This window comes from Sinocyclocheilus rhinocerous, unplaced genomic scaffold (genome assembly GCF_001515625.1).
Source record: "Sinocyclocheilus rhinocerous isolate Xijiao unplaced genomic scaffold, SAMN03320098_v1.1 scaffold552, whole genome shotgun sequence".
In the NCBI taxonomy this organism is placed as follows: Eukaryota; Metazoa; Chordata; class Actinopteri; order Cypriniformes; family Cyprinidae; genus Sinocyclocheilus; species Sinocyclocheilus rhinocerous.
Window position 1 is genome coordinate 927,953 of NW_015625574.1, and position 11,955 is coordinate 939,907.

Consider the following 11,955-nt stretch of genomic DNA (forward strand, 5'->3'; position numbering starts at 1 on the left):
TCACATCTAACGTGTATAGTAAAGACAATCTCACTATGTCTATCTAGTCATGAAGATGTATATACATTTCAATTTCAGCAGGCAACTATTTTTACAGCTACATTATTATTCCAGCCACAATTAATCACAACAATGCATATACAATTACAAATTATTAAACATATAAATCGTCAGTTTGTTGTTTTACACACATGCACAGACATTATTTCATACACGACATAGTCGTGAGATGCATAAGAAATCTTCAGACGCACCCATAATAACAAAAGACAATACTTTATTGAACCTTTTCTGATTAGAAGTGTGCGCTGCAAACGCGAGCATTTTTGACTATCGTTTCTGTTTATTCCGCTCGTTTTATCGTGTTTAACCACAGCTGTCGTCAGTTTTTTGTCTGGCAGTGGCAGCAGGTATGCGATAAAATTTCTAATTTGAGGCTGTATTATGTCGATTCTGGCACCCAACATCACAACAATATGGTATTTTAAGCTCCTTATGTAGCCAAATCTGAGCTGGTTTGAATTGGCCGCCTCCATTTTACTTCAGTTTTAGACAGAACTGTTAACGACGACGGCAAACAAGAGGGAGAATGTGAGCACTATGTGCTCAGGCGCTGCCGTTATCAGCGCCGTCAAAATACATGTCCTGCCTCGAACGCATCGGCCAAAGAGAAAAACATATCGGCCGATGCCGATATTTGAAAAATGCTAAATATCGGCCGATATATCGGTCGACCACTAATCGCATTAATGTTAATCAAACGATAAAAGAAAAGAAGGAATCACTCTCTGCTCTTGATCGAACTGCTTTTGTAGTTTTAATTTATTTGTAATGAACGCTTACAAATGTAATTTTTTCATTTTACTATTTGTTTTTCTTACTTGAATGCTTACGTTTAGATGTAAAATGAAAAAAGCAATACACTATACACTTGTTTCTTTCTTATATTTGTTCTGTTTTTGCATCAGTTCTAATTTATAACAACAAAGATAAAATAAAAACCAGTGAGCAGTAAGGGTGGGGGAAAACATCGATACAGCATAGTATCGCGATATTTTCCGCAGCAATACTGTATCGATACACGGACGCCAAGTATCAATCTTTTATTATACTATTTGGTAGAATAATGGCACGCCGCTCCGCTCAATATTCCGATCTATGAATGTGCATTCCGCTCGTGTACCGCTCATGCTCATCGGAAAAGCAAAGTCCGCTCAAATAACGTGCAAACAGGAAATTTCTATGCAGTATAGGCCTACTTGTTCCGGTTTGCAGTAGCGCTACTGTGCTGTAACATGGTGTAGGCTAGTTCAGCTGTACTGGGCAACGCTGGTAAAATGATGCTACCTTCAGTGATGCTATGCTCTGCTCTGCTATGCTATGCTCTGCTCATATGCTCTGATAATAATAGCTTTGTAGGACTATACATTATTTGGATAATTAATCAAAAAACAAACAAACAACAACTTATATCTGATTCTGTTACATAGAAGTGAATAAAAATAATATATTGATATTTAATATTAATGTAACTTTTCAATAAGGTTCCATTAATGTTAGTTAATGTATTAACTATGTTAATTATGTATGTTAATTAACATATAGTTAATGTATAGTTAATGAATAATTCATTTATTACAGTATTTATTAATCTTTCTTAATGTTAGTTAATGAAAATACAGTTATTCACTGTTAGTTCATGTTAATTCAGAGTGCATTAACTGTTAATTAACATTAACAAGCACAACTGTTGATTTTAATAATGCATTAGTAAATGTTGAAATTAACATGAACAGATTAGTAAATGCTGAAGAACTATTGTTCATTCTTAGTTCATTAAAATAGTTAACTAATGTTAACTAATGAACCTTAATGTAAAGTGTTACCAATATTAATGTAAATTCTGTCCAGTTTTATTGTGTTACTTTCAGTAAAAGTGTGGTTATTTTATTGGCTTGTGTTTTTTTTCACTTTTACAAGCTATTTAAAAGCGAAGGAAAGCGAGGAAAAGAGGGAACGCACCGCCCCCCGCGGTGATACCGGTATTACCGGTGTTGTCACACGTCGATTAACCGGTGGGAAAATTTCCTCACCGTCACAACCCTAATTTATGACAGGTTTTCATGAAAGTGTTGGTCAGTTTGTCTGCTTGACAATCCCATTTTGCACTGCAACAATAAAACTGAAGTGAGATAAACAAACTGAGAAATGTTTCTTTTTAGTTAAAACAGATGTTGTCAAAGTTTTCCTTTGGGGACATAGTTTGAAGTTGGAAAAAGGTAATAAATTGCAATATATCGCAGAATATCGCAATATATTTAAAATTGCAATAATATTGTATCGTGACACAAGTATCGTGATAATATCGTATCGTGAGGCCTCTGGTGATTCCCACCCCTAGTGAGCAGTGCGTTCCCAGGTTCGCAGGATCACAGAACTCGTTTCTCCACTGTGAATAAATGGCCATCTGAATCCACAAGTTTTATCACTGAGGTGATGTGTGAATTTATTTTCACAGACGTCCATATGAGAAACAATTACCATCCAAATAGGGCTTTAGTGTCCATACATGACATCTATAGAATTCTTCTGACAGAAAAATCCATCCACCAGCAACTAAGCTAAGACTGAAGAGAAAAACTTTTAAATAAATGCTTATTCAGGGCAAACTTTACAACTCTGTTGGGACAGCCAGCAGAGAATGGTGTGAAACTGACTTCAAAAACTGTGTGGCTGCTCTTTTGAGTTCCATGCAAAAACTGAATAATGCATTGCGTTTCACACAGCTTTTCAAACACCGTTTGCAAAATCATCTGAAGACCTTCATGGTAACTTGCAGAAGAAGTCACAACAAAGAAGAGCGATTTTGGACATCATAGTGTGAAAATAATTGTATGCAAATAATTTTATATTCCTCCACTAGCATGCACAGTTAAAACTAAATGATGGGATTTAAAGAAATTGTTCACTCAAAAACTAAAAAAGGGGAAAAGATATGTCTGTCTGTGCGTGTGTGTGTGTGAGTGCATGTGAGAGAGAGAGAGAGTTTGTGTGTGTGTGTGTGTGTGTGTGTGTGTGTGTGCATTAAATCTCACTCATGTCGTTCCAATCCTGATTTGTATCATTTTCTATCATTTGTGAAATACAAAAGGAAAATGTTCAAGCTGCTCTTTTCTATAAATCAAAAATGGATAATGATTTATACTTCCAAGCCAGTACAATAGCTTTTTGTGAGGAACAGAGCAAAACAGAGAAAACGTTTTGTACCAGTTCAACTCATCACTGTACATGCTGGCTTTAGGTCTGAGGCTCAACGCTCTAGAGAGGACATGAACACACAGGACTGGCTCTTCCTGGCAAACAGCACAACTGAACGGAGTGGAGCGCAGGTTTTAAAATTTCAGTGCATGCTTAAGATAATTATGGCAATCTGCGCGAAAAACAGAGACACAGTGTTCCTCTCATTGCTTGGTCAGAAAGTCTTATAAGGGTGCTTTTTTTGAGTTTTTGTATGGTAATAATCAAACATACTAACTAGAGAATCAGCAATACAATAATACAACTGCCATCTGACATTTGTGTACATGGACACAGGCATCCTCCAATACTGAAAATAAATAATTAAATTGTCCTAGGGTTTTATAAAATTCGTTTTAGTTTTTTCCCAAATTCCATTTTTTCTGTTTTTATTTTTCTGGAAGCTTCCGTGATTTAATTTTTTTAAAAAAAGAGTTGATATCATGAAACTTATATAACCCAACAACAATTTTTTTTTTTTAATCTTTTTTTCTCAAATACTGTGTTTCACATTTACACTTCAGAATTATAATTTAATTGTAATAATCAGGTCTAATCAATTGAATTATTAAAACTTTTTCCAAATTAACAATTTAACACTTTTACAGTAACAGGTCCCTATCTATGTTTTATGTGTTTTTAGAAATTCTGTGCTGTCTGTTTTAATTATTCTGAATATATCATAACAGTGGTAATCAAATGAAGGCATAACACGTTGACAATCTAATGAATCTTTTGTTAAAAGTGAATTGCTTCAGTATGTGTAGTAGAAAAAAGCATGCCAGTTAAAAATTCTGGAAGCTTCCGTGATTTAATTTTTAAAAAAAAAGAGTTGATATCATGAAACTTATATAACCCAACAACAATTTTTTTTTTTAATCTTTTTTTCTCAAATACTGTGTTTCACATTTACACTTCAGAATTATAATTTAATTGTAATAATCAGGTCTAATCAATTGAATTATTAAAACTTTTTCCAAATTAACAATTTAACACTTTTACAGTAACAGGTCCCTATCTATGTTTTATGTGTTTTTAGAAATTCTGTGCTGTCTGTTTTAATTATTCTGAATATATCATAACAGTGGTAATCAAATGAAGGCATAACACGTTGACAATCTAATGAATCTTTTGTTAAAAGTGAATTGCTTCAGTATGTGTAGTAGAAAAAAGCATGCCAGTTAAAAATTGCCAAATTCCATGATTCAAATAAATTCTATTTTTATGACTGGATTCTGTCTGCTTTTCCGCATAGCATTGGGCCTCATCATCCCTACTCTGAATTACTCAACTGCACTTGACCTCCTACACTGACCTTCAGGAGCCCAACTAACCAAGTTATGAATGAGTTAGGGTTAGGGCAACCCTAACCCAATGCCAGAATAACAAACAGGCCATTATCAAAAAGAGATTTCTCAATTTCTCAAAAAGAGAAATACTTATTTTCAGTATTGGGAGGATGCTCTTCTTGTTTTCAGTCTCTCTTCTCACTCTGTAATCAAAACGTTAGTGCTGCACAGGAAGAGAAAATTGTCTAGACAACAGACACAGAAAGCTCCCAGACTGCAACAGGTCTGGCACTTTAGACTCGGAAGTCCACACCACACTCATCTCAGTACTTCCTTTGCTATTGCCTGCTATTGTAGCCTGTGAGAGTGTTATCAGGCTGACACATCGTTGAGGAGGAACACTGAACCTGTTCTTCCTGTTAATGAAGCTGGGCGGCTGTCACCCCTCCTCCACCACCCTTCAGCCAGCAAATACTAGTTTACATTAACCTTAACTAGGGCTGCACAATTAATCGAATTTCTAATCGCGATTACAATCATGGATGCCACAATTACATAATCGTTCAAAGCGGCAATTAATCGTTCAAAGTCCACTTACGTTATTCTGTGTGCTTAAGATGCTTTTTTCTTCTTTCTACATGTTATCTTACGGGTTTTTCCATTGTTTTAATTTTAGTTTTAGTATAACACTATAATACCATTTATATTTTTACTTTTTTAAGAGAAATACTTATTTTCAGTATTGGGAGGATGCTCTTCTTGTTTTCAGTCTCTCTTCTCACTCTGTAATCAAAACGTTAGTGCTGCACAGGAAGAGAAAATTGTCTAGACAACAGACACAGAAAGCTCCCAGACTGCAACAGGTCTGGCACTTTAGACTCGGAAGTCCACACCACACTCATCTCAGTACTTCCTTTGCTATTGCCTGCTATTGTAGCCTGTGAGAGTGTTATCAGGCTGACACATCGTTGAGGAGGAACACTGAACCTGTTCTTCCTGTTAATGAAGCTGGGCGGCTGTCACCCCTCCTCCACCACCCTTCAGCCAGCAAATACTAGTTTACATTAACCTTAACTAGGGCTGCACAATTAATCGAATTTCTAATCGCGATTACAATCATGGATGCCACAATTACATAATCGTTCAAAGCGGCAATTAATCGTTCAAAGTCCACTTACGTTATTCTGTGTGCTTAAGATGCTTTTTTCTTCTTTCTACATGTTATCTTACGGGTTTTTCCATTGTTTTAATTTTAGTTTTAGTATAACACTATAATACCATTTATATTTTTACTTTTTTTATAATTTAAATGAGAAACCAATCCGATGTATATTTGACATTTGAGGCTTAATACTATAGAAAAGCACTAAAGGTTTTTCAGTTAGAGTGTTTTCAGCTTGTTTATTTTCATATAATAATACGGCATGCAGTTGCATCAAACAATGGTATAAACATCATTCAACGTAAATTGTGATAATCATAATTAATAAATCGCAATTACAATTTCAAGGGAATAATCGAAATTATGATTTTTGTCATAATCGTGCAGCCCTAACCTTAACCCCTCGGTCAATATTTGAAGCCTGATTGGATTACAGAAATACAGTGAGACACAAAGCAAAGTCACTTAAAAAGTCCATCTAAGCTGTAAAAATCCCATAGCTATTTTTAATGATCACACCAGTTTCCTTAAACTAGAAATCATTAAATGCTCTCAAAAGTTTCAATCCAAACATTAAAAAAATTAGAGGCTTATGCTAGGTATATCAGCACTTATTTCCAAAGATAACGTATAACGAAGCTTAATTTTCTTAATCATCTTAATCTAAATCGATTTACTTGCCAACTATATAGTAGGTAAAAAAAAAAGAAAAGAGCAGTATGTCTGAATTCATTTTATTCATAAAACAGTAGGCTTTTTTTTTTGCCCAACTTACAATATAACTGACAATATTAACTTACTGATTTTAACGCAGCAGTTAAACAATAATAATGAAGAATTTGTAAATGTGCTGATATTCTGGAAAACAGCTCTCTTCATTTTCAAGGCATTCTGCATTTCAATTGGCTACATCAAGTTAAAGTGAGCACTGTGACTTTTGTTTGTTTGTTTACAACTTCAGTTCACACGCCGCTACACACAATTACATTTACACAACTGCAGACAATACATATCGCACACCCCTACACTCCTAGACATTGTTTCACATAAAAAAGGCTTAGCAAAGCTTGCTGAGAGAGCAGTGACGCAGACTAGTATCAGACTAGTAAGCTGCATCTGACTCTGGTTCCCCCACACACACATCTTTCATCACGATTAACTCTCCTCACAGCATTCCTCACATTTTAGGCCAAACAAGAAGTCTCAGCTTCCAGGAAATCTCCACGATGAGAGCTTTCACATACAAACCGACGAGAAACAGGCTTTAAGATGTGTGTTTTCCCTTTCTTCTCGAGCTCAGTCTAAACTGCACGCTTTTGACTTGGATATGGGCTCTTGACTATATGCCCCGCAGTCACATTGGGTCCGCATGGTACAAAGGAGAGTGAAAAGTCCAACCATTAACAAAATTTATTGGTTGCTCTCAAAACAAATGTCTTACTTCAGTGACTTTACCAAACAAACAGCAGGAGTCTGGATACCACAAACGAAGATGTCAAGCAGCACATTTTACAGGAATTGCGACAGTTCGGAGCAATCAGGTGTTTTGTTGTGGTCAAGAATATATACATACAGACTCAGATACATGATTTTAAAAAGAAAGCTTCAAAAATGAATTCACTGATCATCTCCCTTTCAATGAGCTGTTGACCACAAATGGCCAAGTCACTGAGTCACAGTGCAGTGAACGCAAGAACTGGATCGAGAATAACTTTTGTGAAGTAGACAAAGTAGATCCAACTCTGAAATGAATGATTCATTAACCAATTGGATATTGCTAAAAACACGTTGGCCTAAATGATATGCCACTCTTTTTTCTTTTATGTTTTGAAGGGCTTTATTTTTTAAATGGGGAAATTAGTTTTTCTGTACTGCTCATAACTTGCAAAAGTGTCTAAAAAAACCCAACATAAAAAGGAATGTGATCAGATTGCGATCCTGTCTGAAAAATAAAAAAAGCGATACATTTTTCCCATATCTCCCACCCCAATCTCTACTTTTATCACTGTTCCTCACACAAAACTATAGTGCGCCTTTAGAAGAACTGGGATAGAGCACATGCATTGTGTGGACTACTTTTTATGATACTTTCATGGTGTCTAAAGCTTCATTTATTTTATGCACGGAAAAGAGCAGCCAGAACATTATTCAAAGTTCCTCCTTTTGTGAACAACATGAAAGCAAGTAAACGTAGACAGAATTTCCATGAACTGTGCACTGGACTAAAGTTAAACTGTTTCTGTTAAAAGTATTAATTGGACAATAGATTTCGAAGCTACTGAAAATCAAGATGAACGTGCTCAGACACGAATAACTGAATTTGATAGTTAACGCAGCTTCTTACAATACATGGTTAAAAACCGGAATGCACTCCGTTCAACCACTCAAGCCTGATACGTGGCCAATTTACTGGCGTTTCATGCTTCCACATGTCTGTAATAAAACACAGCTTCAACTTTTTTTTATCCCAGCAAAGATTTATACAAGACCAATACTATTAATAGGACAAAAACTTTTGCCCTCCACTGCTCTGTTCTGAGAGAGTTCTTGATGTTTTTGTGGTAAAGATTACACAAGGACAACTGTAATTGCATACAAGCGTGAGAGGGAAAAGGCTTTTTAAATTGATGCACTGCAGCAAGAGGTAGAGGAAGTTGTCCTGTGTGTCAGCAAAGCATCACGGTTAAATCAGCATTAGCCTGAAATGTTCCCTGCTAGTCCTCTCCGGCGATCACGCTTTCCTGCTGCTTCACGCATGGGTCTGCACTCTGAAAGGTCACCGAAAAGGCAAAAGTGGAGCTTTCCGGTTGCAGAAAGCACTGCAGTTGAAACTCGCCACTTCTACAATTTCGAGAAGAGCTCGATGCGGCCCATTCGTGTCATATTGCATACTAACGCAGGACGCATTTGTCAGGATTATTTAGAAGTTACTCTAGATCCATGGTTCCCAACACTGGTCCTGGAGGCACCCCAACACTGCACGTTTTGCATGTCTCCTTTCTCTGACACACCAATTTCAAGTCTTGAAGTCTCTACTAATGAGCTGATGACCTGAATCAGGTGTGTTTGATTAAGGAGGCATGCAAAACGTGCAGTGTTGGGGTGCCTCCAGGACCAGGGTTGGGAACCACTGCTCTAGATCACCTAGGGTTAAGCGTTTAGTTCATGGATCATTTCTTTTGGGTTTGAGCCACTACAGCATTGTGTAATGGAGCGACAGCTGCCACTGCCACAATGTTTTTCTCAACCACATTGTGCTGAGTTCTAGTGTTCTCTGCCGTCTGCGCAATGACAACGGCCGCGTTTCAAATCCTAGTGAGCTACCTAACTAGAATGCATTTTTGGCAGTCACAGGTTCATACAACACTGCATTGTGGCATCACAAGAGTGTTTCTGTACAGCTCAGCCTACGAAGTCCAAAAACTATTCTGATTGCTGTCCAACAATTAATCCCGACTAAGTTTTTGTTTACATAATATATGTGTGTGTACTGTGTATATTTATTACATATAACACACAGTATACATTTTGAAAATAGTTACATGTAGACTATACAGTATATTTATAACTTACATTACATATAAATATTTTTAATATATAAACATAACATTTTTTCTTAAATATATACATGCATGTGTGTGTGTTTATATTTGCATAATAAATATACACAGTACACACACGTTTTATGTAAACAAAAACTATTTTGTACGCGATTAATCGTTTGACAGCACTAAACTATATTACAACAATGCTGACAATGCAAGATGCCCCAAACTGCTGTGAACGCAGCTTCACCTGTATGATACCCAAAAATGCTTCTGACTGGAAGTATGCAGAACAATACGGTCTCATTGTGGTTACGATGCCCAAAACTGCTGCTGACTCAGAGTACATGTCTATGACACCTAAAAATGCTAACTGAGTGACTTCCAACGCGCCTGCGAGACCACAATGATGCTCAAAACCGCTGCGGGCCGGGCATGTGCCCCAAACTGTTGAACGTCTCTCAGCTCACCTACGCGCAATGCTGTAACGAGCAGACGGCGTATTAGCTTTTGAGACGCGGCCCACAAATGCTTCTCATTCATCCAATAGCGAACAGTCTTTTCTAGCAACAGTGGTCCCAGTACAGGCTGGTAACGCAGGACGCATTTGTCAGGATTATTTAGAAGTTACTCTAGATCCATGGTTCCCAACACTGGTCCTGGAGGCACCCCAACACTGCACGTTTTGCATGTCTCCTTTCTCTGACACACCAATTTCAAGTCTTGAAGTCTCTACTAATGAGCTGATGACCTGAATCAGGTGTGTTTGATTAAGGAGGCATGCAAAACGTGCAGTGTTGGGGTGCCTCCAGGACCAGGGTTGGGAACCACTGCTCTAGATCACCTAGGGTTAAGCGTTTAGTTCATGGATCATTTCTTTTGGGTTTGAGCCACTACAGCATTGTGTAATGGAGCGACAGCTGCCACTGCCACAATGTTTTTCTCAACCACATTGTGCTGAGTTCTAGTGTTCTCTGCCGTCTGCGCAATGACAACGGCCGCGTTTCAAATCCTAGTGAGCTACCTAACTAGAATGCATTTTTGGCAGTCACAGGTTCATACAACACTGCATTGTGGCATCACAAGAGTGTTTCTGTACAGCTCAGCCTACGAAGTCCAAAAACTATTCTGATTGCTGTCCAACAATTAATCCCGACTAAGTTTTTGTTTACATAATATATGTGTGTGTACTGTGTATATTTATTACATATAACACACAGTATACATTTTGAAAATAGTTACATGTAGACTATACAGTATATTTATAACTTACATTACATATAAATATTTTTAATATATAAACATAACATTTTTTCTTAAATATATACATGCATGTGTGTGTGTTTATATTTGCATAATAAATATACACAGTACACACACGTTTTATGTAAACAAAAACTATTTTGTACGCGATTAATCGTTTGACAGCACTAAACTATATTACAACAATGCTGACAATGCAAGATGCCCCAAACTGCTGTGAACGCAGCTTCACCTGTATGATACCCAAAAATGCTTCTGACTGGAAGTATGCAGAACAATACGGTCTCATTGTGGTTACGATGCCCAAAACTGCTGCTGACTCAGAGTACATGTCTATGACACCTAAAAATGCTAACTGAGTGACTTCCAACGCGCCTGCGAGACCACAATGATGCTCAAAACCGCTGCGGGCCGGGCATGTGCCCCAAACTGTTGAACGTCTCTCAGCTCACCTACGCGCAATGCTGTAACGAGCAGACGGCGTATTAGCTTTTGAGACGCGGCCCACAAATGCTTCTCATTCATCCAATAGCGAACAGTCTTTTCTAGCAACAGTGGTCCCAGTACAGGCTGGTGTCTTCTTACCTTGGGCAAATCCCGGAGCTGGTTGGCGTCCAGTAGAAGCTCTTCCAAACTCGCTCTGTAGCGATAGATCTCATCCGGGACGAAGAGCAGCGAGCAGTGGCGCTTATCGACCGACTCGATGTGACGGCTGCACCGCCACAGGGGGATACAGTGAAACATCACGGGAGGCTGATCCTAGCCCTAGATAAATCCGTACTGCTGGAAAAGTTGCCACAGCAATCAAAACTCAAGCAAACGAGCTGGAGAAACCAGGAACGGTGAAAGAGCGCAACTAGTGTCGCATACAAATCTAGCGAATGTATCGCGCGCTGAAACATGGAATGAACACGTCGCGCTCCACTTCTGCTCTGATCCCTGGAGTTTCCTTTCCGCTTTCTCACCTGTCTCGCGACATCTTTACTGAGAGGCTGAGAAGTGTATCGCTCTTTGTGAGCGGTTACATGTCTGTTTAGTGGCGTTTATTTGGCGTTTTTCTTATCCCGGAGTTTATTTCCTCTTGGTCCAGTTTCTGACCCGGAACACTCACTCCCTCATTCCAGGCTGATGTCACGAATCCCAGCGGCTCCTCCCTTTTTCTATCCCTCCTTCCCTCCTGCGCGTCGTAAACAATAACACACTGAACTACAGAAACTACACTTCCCCTAACACACCTTGTTGCCCTTGAGTTATGTGGCATTCAACAAGTTCATATCTGTCATCCATCATATCTATCTGTCCATCTATCACAAAATCTGACAGTCCAAGTTATCCAGTATGATTTGTGTGCGTCTGCAGAATGTCATAATATTTAGGATGGCCAGTCACAAATATGTTT

The 11,955-nt window shown here is 38.1% G+C and overlaps 1 protein-coding gene across 1 annotated transcript in view; it reads right to left on the reverse strand.

Annotated features, from left to right (window-relative positions):
* Positions 1-11,728, reverse strand: part of LOC107751305 (leucine-rich repeat-containing protein 1) — a 68,625-nt gene extending 56,897 nt beyond the window's left edge. The window contains exon 1 of the mRNA XM_016566984.1: positions 11,142-11,728. Within this exon, the coding sequence (XP_016422470.1) occupies positions 11,142-11,300 (159 nt within the window). The 5' untranslated portion in view covers positions 11,301-11,728. The remainder of the gene's footprint in view (positions 1-11,141) is intronic.
* Between the last annotated feature and the right edge of the window lie 227 nt (positions 11,729-11,955).